The sequence below is a fragment of the Melanerpes formicivorus genome, unplaced genomic scaffold, assembly GCF_026170545.1.
Source record: "Melanerpes formicivorus ecotype bairdi unplaced genomic scaffold, bMelFor1.0.p_v2 SCAF_41, whole genome shotgun sequence".
Taxonomy (NCBI): Eukaryota; Metazoa; Chordata; class Aves; order Piciformes; family Picidae; genus Melanerpes; species Melanerpes formicivorus.
In genome coordinates this window covers 5590173-5617988 of record NW_027142393.1, presented here as the reverse complement: position 1 = coordinate 5617988, position 27816 = coordinate 5590173, and the positions used below count along the sequence as shown (strand labels likewise).

At 43.9% G+C, this 27816-nt stretch overlaps 1 protein-coding gene across 1 annotated transcript in view; it reads right to left on the bottom strand.

Annotated features, from left to right (window-relative positions):
- Positions 1–27816, bottom strand: part of LOC137451311 (uncharacterized) — a 234599-nt gene that overhangs the window by 106671 nt on the left and 100112 nt on the right. The window contains exon 2 of the mRNA XM_068158719.1: positions 1187–1352. Within this exon, the coding sequence (XP_068014820.1) occupies positions 1187–1352 (166 nt within the window). The remainder of the gene's footprint in view (positions 1–1186; positions 1353–27816) is intronic.

The following is a 27816-nucleotide window of genomic DNA, read 5'->3' as shown; positions in this document are numbered from 1 at the left end:
AATAAAGCACCCCTCCATGTTACTAACGTTGCTGCTGTGGGGTTAATAACACACAGAATCACAGAATCACCAAGGTTGGAAGAGACCTCAAAGATCACTGAGTCCAACCTGTCACCACAGACCCCATGACAAAACCAGGGCACCAAGTGTCACATCCAATCCCCTCCTGAACACCTCTGGGGATGGTGACTCCACCACCTCCCTGGGCAGCACATCCCAATGGCTAACAACTGCCTCTGTGAAGAACTTTCTCCTCACCTCCAGCCTAAACCTCCCCTGGCACAGCTTGAGACTGTGTCCTCTTGTTCTGGTGCTGCTTGCATGAGAGAAGAGACCAACTCCCTCCTGGCTACAACCTCCCTTCAGGTAGTTGTAGAGACCAAGAAGGTCTCCCCTAAGCCTCCTCTTCTCCAGGCTAAGCAATCCCAGCTCCCTCAGCCTCTCATAGCGCTTGTGCTCAAGGCCTCTCCCCAGCCTCGTTGCCCTTCTCCACTGCCTCCTTACTCAGTCTTCTGGACAGATGTATGAAATAATATTGTTAGGAGAAGTTTGTATCAGAAATATCTATCTAAAATAAGGTTTGCCCACTGGAATATTGAACTGGCTTGGGTTTCCTACTCTACATCATCACATACCACAGGTAGGATAAAATCAAGAATCACATTTCTGTTCCCTTTGCTTTCTTTTTCAATTCATTTTTCCTCAATACAATATATTCTAAAAGGGCAAAAGCAAAACTACATGATGAGACCAGACATGGTCCATGGCCCCCCATTTCTCTCAGGTTTACTCTAGGTTTGGTGATGGCTGAGCCCACATGAAGGGAGAGAACGTACACTATCTGCTGGGCAGCAACCCTGTGTCTGTTTTGCCCCAGTTGTGTGGGTGGCAAGGAGGGGGAAGGGTAGCCAAATAATCTCTGGGGTTGGCAGCCATGGCTAACCTCAGAGGTCCATGTGGGGCTATTTGTCCTGCCTAAGGCTGATGAGGTGACAGGCAGGTGCTTTTCAGTTCATTTTTTTTGCAAAGGGCCTGGAAGTGATTGGTAGACGCTCTAATTTGGTAATCCCATATTTATCTTTCCTTCCTCATCAAGGATCACTTTGTGCAGCTCAGAAGCTGTTGTCCTGAACTGTATAGCCCATAGGAAAAAACTCCAACACATCCTGTTCCAGCACAGTCTTACCTGCCACAGGGTCTGGTTTCACTCCTGTGCAAATTAGGTTGGGGCTGTGGCCTCCCTTAGCAGCTCTTCTTTTCATCCTGCCTGAAGGTGCTGTACTATGGAACACCTTCCATCCTTCTTGGTCCATACATAGGTAATGCAAAGGATAAAGGTCCTTCATCCATCTCTGTCAACAGAAATCAACAAAACAGATGAGAAATCTAGTGCTGTACAAGGCACTAAGTCACACCTGCTGCAAAGTTACCATGTGAGATCAACCAGCAATGTAAGGACTTGGATGCATTAACACTAGGCCCAAAGGAGGCTGGCATGTGTGGGCACTTTTCTAGGCATGATTCCTTCACAGATTTCAGTCTCTGTTTTTGTTTTGATTTGTTTATAAGAAGAAGAATCTGTAAACATGTCAAGCATTTGCCTACTGAAGAAAACTGACAAAGAAATGATAAAAACTATATACCGCTGTCACCAGGCTTCTAGGGAATAAGCACAGAGCTCTACTTACTCTTCAGCACTGTATAAGAAGCAGAATGCAAAATTTCCTCCTTGAAATGCTTTGGTACAAACAACTACTCTGCACTATTTGTTTAGAAATCCAGGGGGACTTCACTGAATAAAAGCAGGTACCTTCATACTAGTAGTTGAAATAAGAACTAATTTCATGCACAATTGGCAGCACAGAAGGAACTTCCTTGATAACCAAAGAGCAAAAGGTTTTATGAGGCTGCATATGTATTTATGATTATTTAAGGTTCCTGTTATAATGAGGATCATTTAAGGAGAGGAATTTCGTATTTTAATTTGCATAAAGACAATAAAAAATCTTTGAGAAGCAATTTCTCGCTATATAAAAAGTGAGAACATAGCACCTTAGTGGTACAGACATCTGTTACTTAAGCAGATGCCACCATGCAGGCTCCACCAAGCAACACTCTCCACCTATCAGAAACCACCCAAACTACATCTGCAGCCAAAATTCTGTGGGTGGTTGGGAGCCTCCAGACCAGGTTGGGAAATGATGAGCTTTTCTTCAACGTCCTCATTAAGCATTCCGTGGCATTTATATGTGTTCATCGTTAAGGAACGCTGCCGTACGACGTATGGCTCTGTGGCTGCTACTTGCTCTGAAGTGAATCCCCAGGCTCTGTAACCTGCACTTCCTGCTCGGGAGATGCGTATCAGAGGGGCGCCGGCCCTTCGGCGCGGCAGATAAATAACCTCCTCTTTGTTTCTCATTATGACTCCTCATTCAGCAGCTGATCTATCGATATCTCCGAGAGAGAGATTAAATATTGCCTGCTTAAGTGCTCCAGGCAGCGATACAAACTCAGGGGGCCTGCATTCAACAACCGAGCTGCACCGAAGAAGTCTGGGGCTGATAAGCCCTTTCTGCCGTTAGCTTACGCTTTAAATCGGGAGTTCATGAAAGGCATTAAGAAAAACTATTCTATTACTAGAATGGATGGCAGTAGGGTTTGTATGTTACACCTTGAAGTAAGCGCTAGGATTTTCAATCACTCGATAACCTTGAAACTGCTAAGGTATCAAATTGCTATCATGAATATTGTGCAGGAACAGAAATAACTCAGAAAGCTGCCTTTGTGAATAATAATGTAGGAGAGCAATGTTCTTCTGGGCTGGACTCACAATAGCACCAACAAGCAAATACACATGAAAGCAAGGCGTGTACTTCAGCGAGTGCATTTGCATTTGACTATGTATCAATCACTTATCAGCACTGCTACATCCTACCTGACCCGCAGAGAAAAGAAAAAGCCTGCTAGATAACTTTGACCTGCAGGAAAAAGAAACTGCAAGAAACGAATTTTTACATCTGCAACTGAAACTATTAGGATATACCACCCTGTACTTTGATAAGCATTACATCCTGAACAGAGTGGTTTAGAGAATGTGCAGAGCACAAATCCCTCCATGCAGGAACGGAACTTAAAACCCCAGCCGACCTATCTGCCTAGTTTGCATGAAAGACATGCAAATAAATTCTGACATGTTAATAAATCCTGAGCTCTGATTCTGATTTCATTCACTCTGGATGAAAAATGCAGAGATTTCCTGGCTAAGAGACATTTGAGGCAGCCCTCCAGACTCCCATGTTGATGTCCTGAATCAGTGGAGTTTATACCAAACTCCTTTTTTTTGTTCTGTTTTGAAGTACAACACGGTTTAAGTCTCCTGGCATTTCAGGTGACACAGCCTACTGAGATCATCTGACAGCCATGTGAAAACTCAATGTCTGGAGCGATTCATCATTGTGTCAGATTGTCCTGCACTTTGTCACAATGACTGACAATAGGGGAAACTTGGAAATAATGCAAAGATTCAACGCTGGCTGATAATGCCTGCATTGTGATTAGAGCAGGCTGCAAGCCTGTGAGGAGAATGCTAATTCTGTCCCCCACCCCCAGTTTTGCTTTCAACAGCTGGGTGTCTGCTCTTCCTTTCTTAATCTTCACTCCTGTGGCATTTTTAAAGGCAGAACCCTTTTTTCCCGGTGTGTTCAAGAACCACATGATTACAGATGCAAAGGAGGCAATATCACGCAGAAAGGTAAATCCTGCCAGTTCGCTCGCCAGTGTCTCTAGGTGGATGTGCCCTTCCCTCCTACATGCTAACCTTAACAGGGTATCTCACCAGGACCTGGAATAATAGTGAAAACATTTTGAGGAGTAATTTCAGGAACGCTGTAAAGCCCTGCAGGCACATGTGGATTTGCACGTGGAGAGGGATCTTGGGAAGGGTCTTTTAAAGTAGGATTATAGAGCATTTTTTCCTTTGTTTTGCACTGACTTGCAATACAGGTTTAAGATAATTTCTGACTCGATAGGCTATTGACACACAAACAGCCAGGAGAACTGGCTACAGCAGCTTTCATGCTCTAAACTCCTGAAGTTTTGTCAGTGTTTACAGCAGCGACATCAGAGACCATGGGCTCAGATGCAGAATTAACTGGGAGGAAATGAAAGGCCTGTTCTGAGTGCTCCTGCTGCCCAATGTGTTTTGTTGGATAAAGAACAGGAAGAAAAAGCCCAGCAGCAGGATGCAGTCAGGCAAACATCACTGCCCCTGCCACAGTAACCAAAGCAGCAGAATTTCTCCTACTTCCGTCAATATACGAGGAGGGAATGGCTGCAGCTTCTGTCCCCTGTCCAGGGACAGACCGGTGGCCCCTCTCCACGGCTTGCAGGAGGGCCGAGCTTCTCCAGAGGATTTTCCCTGCGGTGACTGGCTAGGATGCAGGCATGGGTGTCAGACTGCGGTCAGCACATGGCTACAGCGCTGGCCGGTGAGGTGAGCTGCAGAGCACAAGAACAAGCACCTTTGTTCTGTCTCTTTCAACTCTGCCTCTTTTGCTGCCTCTCTTGGGAATGGCTCATCAGGGAAGCTGGTCTAACAACTGAGCATAAAGCAGCTTTGGAAGAGAAAAGACAGCAACCCCTCGGAGCCCAGCAGGTGACAGAAATTCCATTTGTACCCATGTTAGAAGTGGAGGAGTGCTAATTTCTCTGCAGAGTATCACTTGCTTACAAACTCAGAAGGTGTTTGTAGTTTCAGGCCTCACTTACTTAGAGGTGCCCTATTATGCTTTAGAAGCTGAGCCCCTAGAGCGGAAAATAAGACATTTCTGATGGAAGAAAAAGAATGATCCACTTCTCAAACTGGCACTAGCAATGTATTTGTCTTCCAGCAAAAACCAATGTTAAACAAATTCAGATGAAAAGATGGACAAACCTCCTGCAGCCTAGTATCTTGTGGTAAGCCCCTGGCTTCCTGCATGAAGAGCTGCACAGTGCCCAAACTGGTACAATACATTGGAGAGAAACCAGGACCTGATTCTGGTCTTGCTTATGCTGATATGAACAGGCCGTGGTGGAGTCACTCTGAAGGGGCATGGGTGCACCCGAAAGGAAATGAGACCAGAGTAAAACAACCCATAGAAAATGATCTAATTTCCAGCAGCCACAGCTCAGTGTAGGTTAGGTTTGTGTGAGCTGGAAGCTGAGGTGGCTTAGGTTGCTTATACTGGAGTCTAAATTGCTTTTCACTGCAGTTGGCTAGCATTTTCTCTAACAAACACGGGCACACAGCTTGAAAATATTTAATGAACCAGTACATTAATTTAAGCTCAAGAGCACATTTCTACCCTTAAATGTAATACTGCTGGGTGAACACAAGCATGAGGTTTAGTTGCTGAACACAGTTAATTCCAGGATGGGGAGTGAGGATGCAAGAGCAGGGTAGATGTTAAAATATATCTACACAGTAAATGGTCCATAAATAAGAAAGATGTCAGAAGTTATCCATTGAATAAAGCTCCACAAGCACTGGAAGCTGAGGGAAAGAATTACTTTATTGACGCAGAAAAATCTCATCACTCACTTTGTTTTCTTTAAAATGTGCAATAAGGAAAACAGAAACACTTTTCACTCTGCTGCTTTGGCAAGATGAGTTTGAACCATCAGCTGAGGGGCTCTGGACCTTTAACTTGTGACAATGGTGATGGAAGATGCAAGTTTCCTAAAATGTCTTAACAACCACAGCAGTGTCTGTCCATGTAGATATTAAAGATATGGTGGGTGGAAGCAATACACATCCACAGTGAGATTACAGTTTAGCAGCTGGGAAACAATTGCTGCCTTCAATCATTCAGGTGAAATCACTGCTGGCCTTTGGACTACCCATTGCATTTCTTCCCCGGCTGTTTCTTTCTTTTAATTAACATGTGGGATTGAGCACAAGATTTTCTTTCCTTTTTTATTTTTATAAAGAGCACTCTTCCATACAGATTGCAATTATCTTTGAAACAGTTTAATACCAAGAAAACAGCAAAAAATAAAGAGTAGTTTCATTTTTAATGTTCCAGTTTAATTAAGGAGATGTTCTAGTAATTTAAAAATGTAGGCATTAAAATACCAATTAAGCTTAAGGCAAGTTTTCCTATTAATTCTGATGACACCAATACAGGGTGTCACACAGAGGTGACCCCTCAGAAACAGGTTATTTTGAGTATTGCATTTGGCTGTACTAGTGCCGAGAGAGAATGAATTAATCCATGAAAAACTGCACCTCTTGGCAAATCCCAGCAGGCCGAACCTCGAGAACCACGACGCAGTTCTCACAACATGTGTCTCAGCAAATGTAACCTCCTTCCAATCCTTGTTTCTCAGATGTCCACTTTGGGTGGCTGTCTTCTTGGAAAGTGGAAATGTTTAAGCAGATGTCATACTGTGGGAACATAACTGAAGCCTATAGTTTGCAGTAAAGGCCATTCTGCAGCGCGGGCATCGTGTGGAAACCGCAGTGACTGCTGTAATTCCGTGTTGGTGGCTGAATGATAAATGCACCGTTTTAACACACTGAAATCCACATGTTGTTTGAACCTCTCACGCAGGCAATCTGCAAGGTGGCACAGGCGGCAGTAACATCGAGACAGCAGAACTCCGTGCGTCTGAGCTGAGTGTCTACAGCTGGAACTTGATGGGTAGCTGTATCACAGGATCACTAAGGTTGGAAGGGACCTCAAAGATCTTCGAGTCCAACCTGTGCCCGTTGAGAAGCCCAGAACAGTTTACCTTGCAGGAACAGCCACTGGAAGCATCCTTACAGACCCAGCCTGGATATGATGGATTTAAGATTAAATTGATCTCATTTAATTTTGGATCTTAAATTGGTTAATGGGGGCAAAGTATGCTTTATTTCAGGGAAGCTGTACTGGTCTGGACCAGGAGCAGGATTTATGCTGACGCTGGAGTCAAGTGCAAATGCCACCATCACTTCTTCAATTACCGCCTTAACTGGTGTGATCTGTTCTGCTCAGCACAGCTCCAACTAAATGTCAGGCTCCAAAATGAAGAAGCTCCTGGCTCTCCGTGAGAAACTGGATGATTGGTTAAAAGTACTTCAACCTTTATTTAATTCATGCCTCATAAGTGCTCTTTGGCAGCAACTCTTGGGATCTGATCTTATGTCACACTTACTGAAACTCATTTAATTATTTGCAGCTGAGGAGTGCCGGGAGATGGTTATCACACAGGGAAAATCTAATCCTCTGCTTTATCAGCATCAGCCCCAAACCAGGGCACTCGGTTAGAATGCCCGCACTTTCCTCAGTCCCATCCCCTGGTAACTTGTCTGTCAACACCCGACTCTTTTCTGTTTGCTGGTGGCTTTTTAGTGGCCTGATGTCTTCCAGAGGTTTAGAGCAGGTTTGCAAGCACATGTCCACAGTCTCCCTGAATGTAAATCCTGTCCTGGAAATCCCCAAGCCACTGCTCCTTGCTGTGCTTTAGATGTCAACAAAGTCGTCAGTGCTGGGATTGCAAACCCCCCCAGCGGTTGCTTCTGCTGCTAAGACGAACTGAATGGAGCCATCTGGATGCTCTGCAAACTCGGGCAGCCACTGCCAAACCAGGGATCTGCATTCACACTGCCACCAGGGTGCACAGCCCCGGTGCCTCTGGAGCACAGGTTAATAGCAAGATTTAATAAAGACCACACTCATACCCTAGATTTCAAAGCATTTTTCACGGATCCTTGTGGAAAAAAAATAATCATCTGCTTTGTACTCAAGGGTGGAGAAAGGCAGGAGCACACATACTGTGTCTTTCTGAGCAGAATATGAAATGGCCTGGATGGAAAGCACATGCAGAATATGGGATTCAGCCTGAGGCTACAGACAGAGAAGCAGTGAATTTTACAGCTTTAAAAACTGGCTTTATGACTGTCATTAAATTAAAGCTCCTCTCCTCACAGGGGACTTTTCTTCAGTGGGAGTTGTGTCTCTCTTAGCACAATTAGTCACCTCTGGAGTGCTGTCATCATAAAACTTATTTAAATTGTAACTTAAGAAAATCAGAAAGCTCCCACATTTTGAATAAGGATGTTGAGCTGCAGTGAGCATTAGAGCAATCTGGCTAGGTTTGGTGAATCCTTATCTAGGTGGCTCTCTTTGTCACAAATTCCAACCTGAGCAGCAGAGAAAATGTATGGCATAACTGTTCCCTTTGTAAACTTGTGTCTGCCTCACAATTACATGGCTTAGGAAGTCTAGAAGCCTTGGGCAAGCAAGCGAAGGTGTAAGAGGAATGCTTAAGAATTGTTTGTATGCTTGATTTGTTTTACAGTGCATTTGGTCTTTAGTTTTGATTGGATTGTCTTACTGAAACATGAAGGGCATTTAGAAAGTAAGAGAGTGAATAGGATACATTTGCAACTATATGCCCAAAAGCAAGATCTTAATGTCAGAGCTAAATTATAACAACTTACATTACTGACGACATACATTATAATTCAGAGCTTGGCAAACCACATCAAGGTTGTTCTGACCACAGTCAGAGAAAAGTGTTTTCAAAGGCTTCTGTTTTTCATCAGGCTTGCAGTAACCAGACTGCCTTTATGCCTGGAATTTCATAAATTAAATGCAAGTATTACCAAAGAGAAACCTCTTTTTAATCAATGCTGCTGAATCTTTGTAAAAATTACAACCTTTATGCCAATAAATGTAAAAGTAGAATGGTCCCAGTGAGTGCATGTTTGGGTGACCTTGAAATGGTGTCCAGGGGTGGCTCTACAAGAGGATTCAGGTAGTCAAATCTAAACTCAACTATGAACTTGACTTCCCCTACAGGTGAAGTTATTCCAGGCCTGTAAGAACTTCTGTGGGTGACATGGGATGTGCAAACGTGTGAAGTTATGCCTGGGAACAGCAGGGAAGCACAGGAGACTTCACTCTCCCTGTGGCAGCTCTCTCTTGCGTGTATCCCGGGAGGGTTTTCTCTCAAGCATTGTCACACAGGGACCCAGTCAAGCAGAGGACACAGCCCAAGGTTAGGCTTCACAGGTGGGGTCAGCAGGAGACTACACCCTCCCCAGACCCTTATCCATTCCAAAGCAGCTCAGGCCGAGGGCGTTAGAGCTTACTGCTGTCTGTGGCAGCAGTGCTGGGAAGGGCAGGAGCAGAGCAGCTGGCTGTATGCAGGAGTATCCACGACCTCCCCTGGAACGTGACTGCAGCCTAGCCTCCAACAGCCTGCGCTTCCTGCCCTTCCCATGCCAAGGGTAATTTCTCCATGTTCCTTAAGCTTGAAAAGACTTCTCTTCCATGGACTTCTCTGGTCTTCCCAAATCCACTTAAACCTTCAACATTCAGGCTGGATGTGAGGAGGAAGTTCTTCCCCATGAGAGTGGTGAAGCCCTGGAATGGGTTGTCCAGGGAGGTGGTTGGGGCCCTGTCCCTGGAGGTGTTTAAGAGCAGGCTGGATGAGGCTCTGTCCAGCCTGATCTAGTGTGGGGTGTCCCTGCCCATGGCAGGGGGGTTGGAACTAGATGATCCTTGTGGTCCCCTCCAACCCTGACTCATACTATGATACTACTATGATACTATTCACAGTCTCCTCTGGCAAGAAGCTCTGAAGTTAAATCACAGGTTTGGTGGGAAAACACACAAAAAGGATCCTGTTGTTTGTTTCAGACAGGCTCTTGTTTTGGAAGAGACTGGAAGGTGCCAGTCCACCCTGTCCCTGCCATTCATTGTTTCATACACTTTTGTCATATGCCCCATCATGACTCTTCCAAGCTGCAGCCCCAGCTTGCCTCCTACGTAAAAGAAAGGCTTTCCAGCAGATGAGCTCACTCACCTCACAGATGTCTGTTTCAATGCCTGCTTTCTCCAGTGGGATTAAACCCCACATCTCCCATTATTGTCACTTGTTTCTCTCCTCGGTAAAGTGAAACTCTCCCCCTGCTTAGGTGTTTATGTAAATGGGAAGAGAGAGCAAGAAAGGAGTGCCAGCAGCCATTTTCTGCAGGCTCTTGGGGCACATACAGGAGCCACGGACTGGTGTTTCAGTCCCTGCTCTGCTAAATGCTCTGCCATGTGGCACTGTTACCCAGTGCTCAGACACCTTTTGCTCCAAGGACCGAGAGTCTAGGTTAACTGCAGGGTGAATGGCAAGGAGGAGCAAGGTGATTGCTCCCACTTCACTCTGGCAGAAATGGCTACCACTCGAGAATCAGGCCCACTGAAAAACCAAAAATACAAATATTCACAAGCTTTAAACATAATAAGCCTGATTTGTCTTCATTTCAGTTGCAATCAGCGAGAAACAGCCTCACTGAAGTCAGCCTGAATGAAACATGAGAAGGCATATTTAGGTTAACAATGACTGAATTACTCTTGGCTTAGTTTCTAGTGCAGGATTTGAGTCGAAAAGGATCTGTGCCATCACTGAGTGCAGATGCTGGAACCACAAACTCCTGGCACGAGTGCTACAATATCATCACACCAGCCTGAAGCAAACAGAGGTTGGGCCTGGGGCCGGACAGAGCAGGGGCTTCCCAACCCCTTGGACAAGTTGTCAGCACCTTGCTTTGATCACCAGCTGTCAGGGCTGAAGCTGGTTTGAAACTAGCTGGTTCTGAGCGTTTCGCAGCTCTGGAGCTTTTCACCAAGCCCAAGTTTATACCTAGACTATAACCAAACCCCACACTCTGGAAGTGCATGCATACCAAAGCAGGTCTATTCTCTCAGCAGAGCACAAGGGATTTGGGGGTTAAATGCACACAATATTATTGTTTGTTTTCTGGAAATCCTAAATATCGCTGAGGAAAGTCTATCAAAAGTAAATAAAGTTCAGTGAACTAAAATCCCTTCCAAAACACACTATCTGCCTTAAAAAAAATACCATTTTTGTATGGTCTTGTTTGCCAGTTATGTTGACTGTGAAGCAGCGTTCTGCTTCCACTCCAGTTTGTGCAGACAGAATTGTGTGTGTGTGGAGCTGGTTCACACCATGTGCACAATCACTGCACTAGGGGTCTGCTGCTCCAAGTGAGAAATCAAAAGGGACTAGTCATATGAAAAACAGCACAAGTTACAAACCCCCATTCGGTCCTCCCATGCTGCTTATAACCCTCTGGAGAGACACTGAGGACAGGCCTGAGAAATCTTAATGACAGCTCTGAGTGCCACCAGCAGTACCTTGCTTTGCCCTGCTGTCTGCCTGTGCTGAAACTTCTAGAAGCAGAGCCTGCGCACAGTATTTGAATACTGCGATTGGGAGGTGGAAACAAAGCTTGATGCAAGCAAAGTGTCTACTTTATTGTACAAAGTATTTTCTTTATCTAGGCTAACATAATCAAAAGTAACTAGTGATTGGCAATGAAATGTGTCCATCCGACAGTAACAGATTGGTGATTGGCTGCCGAGAAAAGACCAGGGCACACACATCGCCGGGCAAGGCCCAGGCAGGCGTTAGACAAAAGGCAAACGATCAAGCATCTCTTATCTAAGTTTAGAGAGAAAACAAAAGACTCTCTTGCAATGTTTACCAGCTCTAATTCTCAGGTAGTTGTGGGACTTCCTGAGTCACAATGGCCGTTGGTAATCAGCTAAAGGCTTTTTCTCTCTACACAGTTGCAGTTTTTTCCCAAGGTCTGTGGCCTACAAGGGCTAAAACATTTCCTTCTATCAGCTGAGCATTGCTCCCTAAATTCAGTGCATCATTTGAAGGCACTGGGCTCTTGGTGACGAATACAAAATGTCCTTGTCACTCTGCGAGTGCTTCCTTGTCTGTTTGTTTCTATTGGTTGGGGGTGGTTGCTTCCTTTGCTATCATCGTGGCAACACATCCGTCCTGTGCTCCATGGACCACAATCTAAGAATCTTAAACCTGAAGCTTCAGGGTGCAGTCTTGAATCTGAGGATGGCAAGATGAAGCTCTGTATCACTAGAAGTGTGCCCCTGAGCATCCACAGTGTAAGGGGAAGGGGGGCAAGGATGGGAAGAAACTCAAAGGGTGAAGCTTCAAATTCCTGTCTGAGCTCTCCTTTTTTTGTTGTCATATCTGGAGACATCAAATGCAGGTTTCTTAATCCAGACACTGACCTCACATGTTGTGAGAAGCTGTGACTGACTTTTTGTCAAGGAAAAGTCTTAACAAGTAACTTCATGGAAGAGCTACACTTCTTTGAGGGAAACATATTGAAAACTACCTTGCTTTTTTTCTGTGGGCCTTAGGCTGGTTTTGCACTCCAACATCACATTTACTCACACAATCCAATCTTCCTCCTCTGCATACAAGAGAAATTTTTCCTTTTGAATTGGTCCCAGAGAAATGGTCACTGGATTCAAACTCTGGGCAGATGAAACATCTCCCAGTTCTCCAAGCACCATGAAATGGCACTGTAGAAATGAGGAGCAAACACCCAGCATCATGAATCACAGAATGCCATGAATGCCATCATCTGCTTTCCTGGAAGGTGGAAATGAGGTGATTTGGCTTCAGCTTGCCTTGCTCAAGACTTCAAGCAGCAATTGCTAACATGAAGGAAATCATACCTGGCAACTTACTGCTACATGATAGTTGATGTAAATACATAGAAGTTAGGTGCTGACATTTATGCCATTGAGTATCACCAATATTATTAGACCAAGAATAAAGGTTTCTGATAAGATCTTCTCAGTTAAGATGTAGTCCAGCAGGTAAATACAAACAGCAAGCATTTCTTCAAGATACAACATAAGCAGCTAAAAAGCTCCCAAACCACAGTATCCCACTGATGTGACGAGGACCAACCATCCTCTCAGGCAGGTTCCCATACATCTCAGGCATAACCTGGGTGGCATGGGACAAATTTGTTGTTAGAAGAAAATTAACACATCGAACCCTGCTATGCAGAAATTATCTGGATCCAAAATGTTTAGTGTTACCTCTTTACTAATGAGACAGAGTGGATCTGAGTGCTTGCCTAGTTGAACGGGTCCCAGGTTCAGACAAATTTATACTGACAATAGGGGCTGCTTCCAGCCTTGGCAGATGAAGCACAGCATCTCTTTCAGGCTCAACCTATAGAGAAGTTTATTTGCACATCTCAGTCCGGCCACCTGTTAGTCTATGTTAGCTCCCAGCTCCTGAAGCAAGTATCCTCTCAGCTAGAGGTCCAGTAACACAGCAACAACAGGACATCTGCAGGGCAAGGACAACTCTGCAGGCAGCACAAATCCCACTGGCCAGCACCACGCCTGCACAATGGCTGGTCACCTTCAGTTTGGGGAAAAAGCACCCAGTTCCTGCAACAACAGATTTAAAGAGTGCCAAGCCAGCCTGGAAGTAGATCTGCAACACAAGACTGTGCATGCTGACAGGCTGTTGCAGAAATCACACCAGAGTTTCTGCTCCTCAGTGGTAATGGTAGACTCTATTTAAGTAGCCCCCAGTCCCTATGGGTCCTAGCCTGTGTGTTTTGGATGACTGACACCCATGGCTTGTGCTTAGTCAGGGAATTTGGAAGGACTAGCTCAGCAGGAGTGTGCAATAGGGATTTTCCCCCCTCTTCCCCACTTCTCATTTCCTCAAAAGGGAATGCTTATTTGAAAAGAGACCAGGTCAGCAGCCCAGAGAACCTGCAAATGACAGGAACCTACCTTGACTGCAATTTATAGAAGCAAGCATCTAGCCCATGGAGAATACTTTCCTATAGCAGGAAGCTAAACACCTGCAAAGATCTAGCAATGACGAGGAGGTCCATTTGTGTCTGTTCTGTCCAACACTCACATAATTCTAAACATCTCTGACACCACCAGATGAGGAAGAAACTTGCAAAACATTTGGTTCCCAAACTGCTTTACACAAGCATCTGATGCTTAGATGCTTAGATGCTTAGTTAAGCAGAGCCAGACTGAATGAAGAAACCACAGAGGCCAGTGTGTTTGAAAGCAAATGGAGTTGGTATGAGATCAGAGCTTGGTCATCTGGGATCTCTCAACACTTATGCAGTAACACCTGACTCTTCAACAGGCAATTCCAGTTCAACCTGGACTGGAGTCAGAGGATCCCTTGGAGCTTTCTGTAAGAGTTTTTCATTAATATATCACTAGTGTTGCTATGTTCAGTAAGTGCATTAGAAGACAAGTTCAAACAAAGCTACACTGTGCCTATTCCCTGCTATCAAGCGCGTCTCAGTCCCAGGAAAACTGGAAGCCTTGAAGTTTCTCTGGACTTAAACAAAGCTAACTGTAACCTGATTCTCAAGTCTGCTGCAGAGGATTGAAACCCACAGATTAAAAGTGCAACAAATTCTAAAACACATTCTAAAAATGCAACCAACACTGAATTTACTAAACCAGACTGAGCAGCCATTTCCTTGGTCCCACCATGATTAGATTATAAGCCTCAGGGTTCATTCATGCAGCAATCAACAGGCACTCAGAGTAGCTGTTGCAGTTTAACAGAATTGTGGAAGGAAGGGGAGCTGGCAGATGGAAATACATCTGTCAGCTCCTGTCTTCACTGGCAGGACTTGGGTCTACCCCAACTTTACTGCACAACAGAGGCCTGCCTTACCTGTCACAGGTATGAGAGCTTCCGAAACTGGAGACACAATTCCAGGAATCCCCCACAGCAAACACAGAAATGTGTAATCTGTCTTCTGAACAGCAAAGGCTGCTCTAGAAAAAGCAGTAATTTTCCCACTCAGCATCTGTTGGTATTTGATTAAACTCTGAGTTATCTGCCTCTTCCAAATTCTCAAACACTGCAGAGTTTCAGGAAGCCCAGCATGGGGATCAAGGGCAGCTACAGTTGTGTGAGCACTACCGTTGGGTGCACGGCACAGCAGATATATTTATCTTCATTGGCTACCTGGGGAAAAGTACAATGTAGCCTGGTGGTTGCTTTAAAACATCAGTGTTTTTATCTGACTTTTCAAAAAGAAATGGACCATATTTCCACATGATGTTACATCTAGAGTACATTTCTACTTGCTCTGTGAAAATTGAAAGTCAAATGAAAGGGAACTAATCTGGGTATCTTACTGTGGGAGAACCTGCAGCGAGAACTCAACCAAGCTATTAGACACTAGAGAAACCACACGGGAGGGAGCTGCAGGAAATGAAGCCTCTTAAGTTCCACTGGTCACAGAATGACTTGTTTCTCTCTTGCTTAGGATGAGCCCTTGTACAAGCAAGAGGAAAAGCTGGGAGAAGCTCCAGCAGGTAACTAATTACACAAAGCAAAATTAAATGGAGCCCATCAGACATGTTCCTTACAGCACTTCGAGTGTGAAAGTGAACTAAGAGTGCCACAAAACACAGCAAAAAAACTTCCAAGGGATCCCCATGTTCCCATTTATTGGCTGAAACTTCTCATTTTAAAATAAGGCAGCAAGAGCTGACATTTCTGTGAATATGTTCATTCCTTTTATGGAACTGCAAAGGCCACTTGTGCAGGGAGGAGAGGAGCGTGAGCCAGATGCAGAAATTGCTCCATTTGCTATTTACATGTTGACAAACAGTTGTGCCAAGAGCAGATGGATATTTTCTAGTATTGAAGAACTGCTAATTGTTTGCTGCTGCTCCTCACAAGTTCACAGGGGAAAGCCACTGGTGTTCTGCAGAGCAAGGCATGAAGAACCTGTTCAAGTGATGCGTTTGGCAAAGTGGCCTAGCACCTCCTATGACCGCATGGAGGATGCCCTGAAGCAAGAAGATGCTCAGCCAGATGTCAGCTTAACAACTCTCCGCAAAGCATGACCAGGAGGAGCAGCACTTCCCCAACCTTATGCAAGTCCTTTACCAAGCTGTACAACCACTGCAGAATTATTCAGTGCAGAGTCTGATAAATATCTTTTCTCTTAAGGATTTCACAGAGCCTTTTGTGCTCCTTGTGCCTCACACATTTTAATTTCATGGAAATATAAATGTACTTATCCTGGAATGCTGGGGTGGTGTCTGTGTAACCTGACAAGGAAAAGGCATCTTTCCATAGGTCTGTATATATATGGCCTCACCTCTGCTTGTTTGTGATGAGGCTGAGCCATGCACTGTCCAGGGATTGTCCTATTGAGTCATATTAGAGTGAAGTGTGAAAAAGGTGAAGGCAGATAATGAGCAGGAAATGTTGTGTTTGGGGGTTTTTTTCCAACTGAAGTGCTCTTATCCCATCTTAGGGGAAAAAAAGAAAGAAAAAAAGCATTCAGCATCATGTGTCTTGATATTCTTATACCTCAGTACTAAAGTACAATTTAGTTAGCTTAAAAAAATCTCAGCCCTGATTTATCTGTGAGACACACTTCACAACACAAACCAATTTTGCTGTGGTAATACCATGTCAATATTTTTTGACAGAAGACAAATGTTGTTATTATTTTGCCATTTCTTACCTTTGTAAAAGTTTAGAATTTTACAAAATGACTCTTCTTTACATGTCAAAGTGGTAAGTTGTTGGAAAGAAAAAAAAATGAAGCCATTCTTATAATCCATTGACAATGATGGATTCCACAGTTAGGTTAAAAATGATTCTGGCACAATATCGATGTTCTTAAAAAAAAAAGCAAGCCACATTTTTCATGGATATGTGCACTTTTCCTATATAAACCAGGGAAGATAACCCAGGAAAAATGATCAGAACTATTTTTTGTTGTGTCTTGTGGTATTCAAAATGATTTATCTGTTTGCTGCCTGCTGGAGCTATCGGTGCACATTGGTGCGGACACACATTCCCCTGCGCAGAGGAGATCTCCAGAAGGAGGAGCCTGTCTTACCTTGTGGTCATCCCGTCACTATGTTATGAGAAACCATTTCTGAGTCACGTTTTGGCTTAGAGATAACTTTTGAAACTGGCTGAACCTCTTGAAAGAAAAGCATTTCAAGATTTCTTAGATCGCCACAATGCTCAGGAAGCACCATTCTGAGGAAGCATGGCGTGCATTTGCACGTGGACCTCCCTCTTGTGCTTCTGTGCTCTTGTTTCTAACTACAAGCACATCTTTCGTGAACGTAACAGCGTAACCAATACGTGAAACAATCCTTTATCTCTGCTTTAAAGCGACAAAGAGCTCATCCCCAGTATTCGGCCATGGGATTATCTAGGTACAGTTTGCACAGAGGGGAACAGACATTCCCAGAGACATCTAGAAGTTGGGGGGGCACAAAACCTAGCTCAGCAAAGAGCAGGTGAGCTTCTACAGGAGGGAAAACGCTTGCTTGGGAAAAGCTGGTGTTAGTGTCCAGAAGTTGGCCCAATAAACCAGACCCTATATATATGGGTCTCACTTTTGGTTCTGCAGAACCTCTGCATGCTAATGGTCATCACAAAATGTCCTAAGGAACACGACTCCCAGTTTCACCTTGAGGCATGCCATGCGTTCAGGAGAGGCTAACATAACTGCATGATAGCCACAGTGGACTTGCAAAGACAAAGCCAAATGACTTTATTCACCAAGTTGGCCACTAGTTAATTGGTACCTGACTCTGTAAGAACACTTGGTCAGTTTTGACCTTTGCAAGACCTGGATGAATTAATCCAATTACTGGTGAATCTCACCAGGTTTCAAAATATTCCTCCTAAAACGAGTGAGCAAGCGGCAGTTTATGGATCATACATGAAAAGACCAACACTGGGGTTTGATTTGTAAGCCACAGGAGTGACAAGCCAAATTACTAGAGAGCTGGATGCAGAGATAGGGGTTCAAATATGGATGCCGAATAGCAAATACCAATATGCAGCTATATGATAGCTATTCTTGACTGAATTCTGCAGAGACGCTCCAGAAGGCTTTGAGTTTGTGGAAGAGAAAGACCTCAGAGGCCATTATGATCAAAATTAACCACAGTTACAGTACTTATATAAATATTCACACACTTCTTTCTTTAGCAGTCTACTGAGTCCCTTTTAATTTTGAAAATCAAAGGCAAGAAAAATCATTGTGCATTTCATTGCAAACAGAAGAGCACAGAATGAAAGTCCAAACGTTTTCACTTATCTGAGGGCCAGCTGCACTGAAACCAGTGAAATTGTTTTTGATTGTATTTATATTGCAACAGCTATATTGCCCTTAAGCTGAACAAAGGGAGAATTACGCCAGATATTTAATGCTACACATTCTACAGTTCACTTTCATGCTGACTATTGTGACGTTTCCCAGCTCCACACTTGGTAAGTAATTGTGGGTTGTTATTTTACATTGCAGGAGCTATATGAGTGGTCTGTCAATTCCTGTATAAAAGTAAAGGTAACCTGCACTCTGCAATTTAAGAACAGTCTTCATTTTACCTGAATCCCATGCCTTATATAAGCAGAACACAAAAATTATTACCTTAAAAATAAATTACCTGGACCTTAATCTGGAAATTGTACAATAATGCAATTACAGTCATTTCAAAGAATTATTGCCTCTTTGCTTCCCATCTCTATCTCCTTCCTAGCACCGGCAGAATGTCCCGCGAGCACACCGCACGCGAGCGCACCGCACGCGGTCTCAGGTAGGAGCTGGGGTTACAGCAGGGGCAGAGGAAAGCAGGGCGTGTTGCAGTGCATACTCCTGTAAAATTACCATGCTTCTCTTTCCTCCTTTATTTTCCACCAGAGACGCTGAGCAGATGACTTTGCAAAGACTTACAGATTCCTTTAGTTTGAACCATGCCACCTGCTCCCCCAGCTTCAACAGAACCGGCACACGCTGAACTGAGCACATACATAACTGTTTTCTCTATCAACTCACTGAATGTCGTCTTGAATTGCATTCATGTAGGCTTTACAAACAAGCAGAGAATGGAAACATTAACGTCTGTATCAAGTCAGAGCTGGCAAGGTGGCTTGTGTGCTGCTGTAATGCAACAGACATTGAACTCCATGAGATTTGGGGAAGTGTGGGGGGGTGGCAGCCTGTATTGAACCCCTAAGTCTTTTCTGTGTCTTAAAACTATTTTCCTATGGTATTTTGAGGCACATAGAGCCATGCCAGCAGAGAATATTTCTCACTGTCTTGGGACTTTCAAAGGGTGTCTAATGTTTATTTTCCAAAGCCTTGTAATACATCTACACAGGAAAAGGCTGCTTCGTGTGCAGATAGCACGTTGCTCGGAATCAGTGCTCTGTGCCTGACTCCCTTCCTTGACTTGTGAAAAATCCTATAGAGAAATTAATTTGTACTGGAATCTCTTTGACTGAACATAAAGATCTGTGCACAGTAAACTACAGAAATTAAGAGCATGCATTTAACCGATGCCTAATGATTTTAGGTCATTTTGGAGACAAGCAAATGCCATGTATTATCATTTCCCCATCTCTATGATTCCTACCAATCACTCCTCACGCAATCTGTGATTTTCTATTTCCCTATTCTATGTACTTACAAACTGCTTTTTGAAAAGCTAAAGAAAAGGGTAAACTTGCACCTTAAGAGCAGAAACGTGGTCGTGCAGCCTATTTGTTTTGCTAGAAATCACAAATCCACAGAAGCAAGTCATTAATTTTTTTCTGGAATTTGATTTCTGCATATAGCAACTATTTCGTTCCTCACCATGAAACTGATGGCCAATACAAACCTTCCCAGGTACTTCTATTCGTAGTAAATGTATTTCTAAACCCCCCATGCTCATGAGCTTCACTCCCATTCAATGTTAGCCTATTGCTACACAGAAACCAGTTCCTTCTGACACCAGGAGCCATTAATTCATGCTGCCAAACACCAGAGGAATGCAATGCTTTCTCAAATATCAGATCAGTCCAATTTCATTTAGACTTAAATGATTTTTCTGGTCCCTCTTCATGCAGATGCCTCTGCAGTCAATTAGCATTGTCACTTTTAATCTGTAATACTCAGATACTAGTCATTTCCCATTAGGGTCTTATTAAATAGATTCTTATGGTCAGATAGAACCTTCTGCAATGTAATATCTGAGGAGAGAAATCTGACAGTCATTATGCAGCTGGCATTTACTAAAAGGCTAGATACTGCAGATAACCTTAATCACAAATTACACTGCATGTCAACGTATTAGCTCACGCCTTTACAGTTCCACCTAAACAGCCAAGCTTCCCACCCAAACACTCCTAGACTATCACTCAGTTAAATTCAGCCATCTATATGCTTTCTAATTAAAATATTTGTGGGATTTAGAGCATCAGACTTTACATCAGCCTTTCACATCAGACAGAGAAACCTGTTTGAGAGGTGAGGATCCTGCTCCCTGTAAGCCCTATTTACTGAAGCTGTGGGCACAGGTCTTCTGCTGGATCTAACTGTGCTGCCCCACCTGCTTGCTGAGAACCTGTTAATATGGAAGCTGCCTGTGACAAATTATTCATTTGGAGAAATCCCACAAGCAGCTCATCCAGCAGGGTTAAGGGGAGATAACTTCTGGCAACAAGAGCTGTTACAAGCAGCTGGAGAGGGACTTCTTCAGATGTGCTTTTCCTTCACTGTAGGAAGCTCAAAAGGAATCACTGCTTCTCAGAATGATCTTCTCTATGTGCAATGATGCCAGAGCATAGGAGTTCAGTTCCACAGGGTTTTGCTAGAAACGAAGCCCCTTGTCTTGATAAAATGGCACTTGATGCACTCTAGCCCCAGGAGAGGACAAAGGTAATTTTTAAGTGAAATTTTGATATTTAGTAACGTTCTGTGACAGGCCATTTTCCAAAAATGATTCTGTAAAGCAGCTGAGAACACCTCTGAGCACAAATGAATCCAAAGGAAATGATGTGTTGGCTAGCATATAGTAAATGCAAAAATCAATATATCTGTCACTTGGCCTTAAATAGTGACAGTTAAACCAGCAAACCCAGGTGATAAAGTGCCTGATTTGATTATTTGCTGCTCTTCAAACTCAATAGAAGCCATTGACTTAATGTAAAAAAGAGCAGGTTTGAGTGACCAAAGTGTTGGCTCAGTGGTATGTGGATCATGACACAGATTATTAAACAGCACTGCAGGTATCACAGGCAGTACTTGAACCATCTCCTAGAGGTATCAGTAAGCATCTACCAAGAATTTTGTTGTGGTCCTCATAGGGACAGCAAGTATAGTTAGGATGGCTTAGCAACGGGGGTAGGAAGGATGTAGTTGGGTTTTGGCTTGTGCTGTGTCATCTTTTAAGTCTGCTTACTACGTGGATGTCATTTTCCCTTGAAAACTGTGTATGCTACATAACCAATTGAGTGTCACATAGCTGCCGTGACCTGTCTGCTGGCTCCTGCTTACCTGACTGCACTCACAGATCTCCAGTGTTGAAGATAGCCAGCTCCCCATCTGCCTCAAGTTTCTCTCAGAAGTACATAAAATACTCCCTGCCTTCTCCCCTTGAAAAGAAGAGCCACCCTTGCCCTTGGTGTACCTTGCACCATTATTTTGGTTTCTCTAACAGAGGAGCTGAGGAGAAACTAAATGACTGAATATTAAATCTGTGGCGAAATGGGGCAACAGATGACGGAACTCCCTGTTCTGATCCCTACAGCTTCCTTCCATTGTACCTTTGGAAAATGAATCACTCCTACAGAAGCTAACCCTCTGTTAATTAGTTACTGCCAGTCACTATATTCACACATCACATGTTTTCATTATGCAACTTTACAAAGTATCTATTTCATCCTGAGCCGTGGAAGGGCAAGGGTTTTTTCCACTCAGATTTGTTTAACTGACATCTGATCAGTCCTACCGATTGTTTCTCTCTGGTGGCACAACAGCATGCACAGAGCCGTGCAGCAAACTGACAGGCTTCTCACTGTATGGAATAATTCAATGCCTCATTAAAGAAGAGAACTGGATGTGGCTTCAGAGATTAGTGCCAAGAGAGTTGCGCCATGTTACCTTCTGCAGAGACCTGCAGCACTGATCGGCAGGACACGATTCAAAAGGCACTGCAGAGGTCAATGCAAGCCAGCCTGGGCAGGCTTCCTCATGGGTCACAGACATATGAGTAGGTTTGTTTATTGCTGAAATCCTTTCCACATTACCCCTGTTTACATGGTATTAAAGGTGACCCAGGAGAGAAGAAATGGAATGAAAGTTGAAAGCTCAGCATTAACGCTGCTCCTCATGCTCCACATCAGAATAATTTCTGTCAAAGCTGCAGACATGGCACCATCCATAACACAACACAGTTTGGTACAGGCTTGCTTCTGTATGCTCTGCAGGAAAGTGTAATATACTTGGACTGTAGTTTGATTTTATGTTCCAGTGGGATCTACAAACTAAATCTAGGGGGGAAAACTTCAAGCAATCTCTCATCGTATTCCAGCCTGGCGTGTGGTTTTCCTATAAGCTCATATCAGGGAGGAATAACAGCATTTGAGTTGCACACTAAATAAGAGGACTAGCACGTTCACATTTTGAGGATATCGTGGAAAATATCATAATGGAATATTTCCCCAGCATCTTTTTAAAGTCAGTGCCTGCACCTTGAACGGAAAGCTAGCTAACTGCTCAATATCCTGCCTGGTTTTCTTTCTGGGCACACATGGTTTGGAAAGGGATATATACAAAGGCAGCCTAACTTTTCTAGCTGTGGGGACTGAGACAAGTCTCTGGGACTGTCTGCCTGTCCGCAATCACAGAGCTGCCCAAAGAAGCCCAGCTATGTCCTTGCTGACCTTGTGGAGAGCAGCCAGTCACACACTGTACAGCCCCACACACCAATACAGCTGAATGCAGCAGAGGAAGGCCTCTAGCATTGCCCTGTACCATAAACCGGAACTACTCTCCTGCTGTACAGAAGGAGAACCTGTGTCTGCCTCCCTCCGGCTCACATACTGCTGATAACCAGAAAGCATCTCTGTGTCTGCAAGTGATGCAAATATTACACAGCCCACTGCGGGGAATGAGAATGAGACTAAGCTCTAATAACCATTAACAAGTATTCGCTGTTTCATTAAGCTGTGTGGTGAGGGCTGTGCAGAGCAGAAGAGCACAGTGATTTAATATAGATTTCTAGCGGCAATGTTATGATACCTGTGGAATAGTGAATTACTGATGTCAGTTGTATTTCTTTTTGAGACCAGGGAAATAGGCTATTGGCACAATAAAACATCTAGAGGCGTTTAAAATGTCAGTCTAATAGCAAGAACCAGTAAGGCTTTTAATTACCTTCTGTGCAATTTTTTTAATTGCTTCAGTGGCTGGAGTGCTTAGTGAATTCCTGACAGAGCAGCTGCAACTGACTTAATATGCTCCTGAAGCTCTTGGAGGAAGCACTACAAAATACAGCCAGGAAACTATGTGGGATATTTGATGTGGTGCATGGGAAGAAGTTCTGGGCTCCATCTGCAGCATGGGCGAGAATGTTTTGAACATCTTGAATGGACATCCACATCACCACTCCCCTGGTCTGGGTAAAAGATGGTGTAGGAGCCATGCTACAGCACCTCAGTTTAAAGAAGGCAAAACCCACCCCTCATGTCCCTGGCAGCTGTAGAGAAAAGAGCAGAGGCTGAAGAAAAAGGATGAACATCAGAAATAGTCCCAGAACCCTGGCAGATCAAACAGAACTTACCTTCAGCTTTCAGATGCATTTGCAGCTCTTGAGATCAAACTGCTATTTCTTCAGGAGAGAAAGCCAGTCTGCTAACAGGGGAGACTGCCCATGAAATTTTGCCCCTAATAAAATTTAATCTACAAATAACTTGTGATCATAGAGGTGGACTTGAAGAACACAAAGTGACCAAGTGAGATTGTTTTTTTGGCGCACAGAATGGACATGGCCACTTGAGCTGGAAATGCTGCCTAAACCCCAGGTACCTCAGCTGCAGCTGTATGCTGCCCATAGTGTGGAGGTGGCACACTGTGGGTGTCTTCTCTTTGCTCACAGGTCATGCCTTGCCAACTCTCTGGCAGCAGATGGGGTATCAGATTGTCCTTGCCAGGAAGCAAGGTGACTGCAGCAGTGTGTACCCATGCACAGCCCAGGGTGGGCTTTTTGCCCTGCAGACCATAAATGCCACCTTGCATTCTGCCCTCTCATTGCACAACCCAGGGGCATTCCCCTGGAAATATGCAAAGCTCAGGCCCACCCAGAGCAATGTGCCACCACCAGTGAAGATTCCCAACCTCACCCTCTCCAGCCTTGGATGATCAGCTTGGTTCAGCCAGTTTGGCACCACCGTCACATCCAACTCTCTGCAACCACTGTAGCCTCAAAACAACAGGCGCAGTGAGGTCCAGCTGCCGGCCCAGCGCTCTGGAAGCTTCCTGGCAGAGGGAGGTGGGGACAGGGAAAATCACAGCAGAACTTCAGCCTATGGATCTCTGGCAGGGTAAACCCACACACTTTCAGGTTTATTTCATACTACACTGCACTCTGTTAATAAAATGGACTTTAAATCCATTTGCAAAGCCACATGGGGCACAGATCCATCTCGCAAACTTCTCTTTCCCTCCTGGGGTTTATCTTGATTGGGCTGTAAAAATGCATCATTGAAGAGGATTAGCTAACACATTGTGGGATCTTTTTAAAGGGTGTTTCTACCCTTCTAAAGCACAGCAGTTTCATATCCTGACTGGAATACAGTTACAAGAAACGTTTTTCTTAACAAAATGGCAGGGAAGATACTCTGCTCTGGCACACAGAGGAAGCTGCAGAGCCTGGGCACACAGCTGGTACCAAAGCACTCTCTCAGACTTCAATAGATGCGGTCAGGACACAGCCCCAGAGACATGAAGATTGCAAGGACATACCATGGAAACAGGAACAAATAAAATATTGCCTAATCCAGCACATTGAGGTGGACATTCAGAGGCATAAAGTAAGGCTATTCATCAAAAATTATCGGACTTGTTGTCAACTGTACCTAGCAAAGCTGTGTGGTTTCCACCTATTCCTTTTTGCCTTCCATTGAAGCTGGAAGGCAGGCACTAAGTAGAAGTGTGCTGAAAACCTTTCTAAACAGAGGCTGTAGTTAAATATACAGAGCAGACCATAGAGAGAATATTTAATAGCAAATCTGAAGGTCAGCTATAGTCAGTAAACAGTTTTATAAATTATGTTGAAAAGTTCTTTTGATGAGTCTGGGCAATAAATCCTTCTTTGTGTAAACTACAACATATTCTACTGGGCCCTTTCTGGTTTTGTTCACAAGAATCAACAGAAAATCCATGGAGGTCAGGGGAGTTGCTCTGAAAAGAGAAATGCATTAGTGTAGCTGTAGGAGAACATTTGCTGGTAACAAAACCCACAGAAAGATCTTACTCTTGAGAAGCCTAAAGACTCATCTTTACCAAATACCCATAATTTTAAACACCCTCTTTAAAGGAGGAGGGGGAAGAGGAGGGGTGACAACCAACTTTACAGAACTGGATCAGCTCCTTTAATTTAAGACAATGTGTGGTGATTTGATTTAAAGAGGATTTAATTGTCAGTTTAACATACAACATGGAAAACCTGTCTTACAGGACAGATTGTATCCTGCCTAGCTCACCATGATGTCTTTTTGTTGTTTGAATATTGTTAGATGTGCAGAGAAGCAGCCAGAACAACACTCTATGTACAGAAAACACATCCTCAGCAGCACTGGGAAAGCCTGCCCAGCTGGGGATTTTTAGTTTGGATTTATTCAGGAAGCCTTCTTATAATTACATATTACATGACCCTGGGCAAGCACTTCAGTGTCCTATAGAAAAATACCTTTGCACAATGGTTTAGTCTTTCAGCTACTTATTTTCACAAAACATCTGGGATTAATCCCTGATTTCTTCTTCAGCGAAGCTGTTTCATATTGGCATCAGCCTTTTTCCCCCAGATGCTTAGAATAAAACACCGTTGACCAGGAGCAGAGGGATGGACACATGGAAAACCATCTAGATATAAATCTAAGGAAACACACACTTCTAGCACAGCAACATCCAAGCCTGCTGCCCAGCTTGGCAATCTGCAGTCAGCATCAATATATTTTGGAGGGGAGATGCAAATCAGGTACAAGTTCTATTTGCTTTAAATCAGAAGCATTCTGGTTCCTTGTTGTGATTCCATTTTCACTGCAACTTGAAGCAGTTTAAGCAAACAAAAAAGCCTGACAATCAAAAGCTCCTGTGACACACCTTGTGACTTATGTGCAACGAGCATACAAAAGGAGAACAGGCAGGAGAATCAAGTGAGCAAGGTAGGTGAGAAGAAGTAGAAGAGGACAGCAAGGCCTTTACAAAGAGAAATAATATTCAATATGATGCTTTAGGTTATGTCGTGCTGCAAAAGCATCCCTTGAATCTGCAGCAGTGGGGGGGGAACCTGCCAGGCATCTCCCAGATGGATGGTGTGTTGTTTTTGTTGGGCCTTCTCCCTCACATCGGAAGAAATTCCCGAGACCTTCTGAGTCTAAGTACTGTGCTATACATTCACGACAGGAGCTCAGAGGCCTTTGAAAATGGGACAGCTTAGAAAAATTTTTCATACCTAAATTCTGAAACTCAAACATCACAAACAGTGTATTAGGAGGCTCTGACTTTTTATCTGAGATCTCTCTTCTCATTCATCTATCAATTTTTATTCATTACTAGCTTCATATTTAGAATTTTATTGGATCATTGAATAATGTTTTCTGTTTTTCTCCTCCTGATTAATGTGTTTATTGATGCAACCCCCCCCAGATATTAGTTTGGGGAATAAAAAGCAATATGCTGAATTGAGCTTCAATGTTGGCTTCTTTGCCAAAGTGTCTAAAAAGAAAGAATTAAAATATCTGCTTCCATTTATCATTTCACCTACACAAGTTTCTATTATATGCAAGAGGTCTGGCACTTGAGACAAAGGTTTAATGATCAGGCTGCTGCTAGAATTGTGGCCTGTTCTCAGGTAGCTACATCACCCGTGCTCTCCTAGCAGCGTTTCAGTGTTTTAATGAACAAGATGCTTCATTTCACTTCCCTAGGATGTTGCTAAATACACTCAACAACAACAACAATTTTTTTATTGATCTTAATGGAGGTGTTCAATGTTGACTTTGTTTCACTCTGACATTCATTTTAATTCATTTTATTCCTTGCAGTCTTTGGTTTGGCACAGGACAATACAATTCATCAAGGCTCTAATACGTTTAACTGTTCTCAGGGGAAACATGTTTAAAATTCATTCTGGTTCTACCAGACATACATAAGCCAAATGCTTCCATAAAAGAGAAAACTCAACTGGAGACTACACAAATTTCTATTCAATCCATGTAGTGGAAAGGGAGAGTAATCTCATTCCCATCTGCCTGTTTCAATGAGCTATTGTAGGCCACACATTCCTAAATCGGAGGTTGTATTTCACAAAGGCAAACTCCTAGTCCTGAGGCAAGTTAAAATAAACCAACTGTGTCACCTAGTCCTCCCTGGAGCACAGAGCTCAAACACAAAACCCCAAACCACTGGACACCTGAAACTTTTAATAGGCCACCTGCCAGTTTAAAAGTAGAAAGGTGAACAGGTCTTAAAGAACTCTGTCCTAGTTACTACACAGCCAGTGGCATCAGCACAAAGCAATGGCTGTGCCTGTGAGACAGCTCAGCAAAGCACACTGCAGACCCAGCTGTGCCTGTGAGACAGCTCAGCAAAGCACACTGCAGACCCAGCTGTGCCTGTGAGACAGCTCAGCAAAGCACACTGCAGACCCAGCTGTGCCTGTGAGACAGCTCAGCAAAGCACACTGCAGACCCAGCTGTGCCTGTGAGACAGCTCAGCAAAGCACACTGCAGACCCAGCTGTGCCTGTGAGACAGCTCAGCAAAGCACACTGCAGACCCAGCTGTGCCTGTGAGACAGCTCAGCAAAGCACACTGCAGACCCAGCTGAGCCTGTGAGACAGCTCAGCAAAGCACACTGCAGACCCAGCTGAGCCTGTGAGACAGCTCAGCAAAGCACACTGCAGAC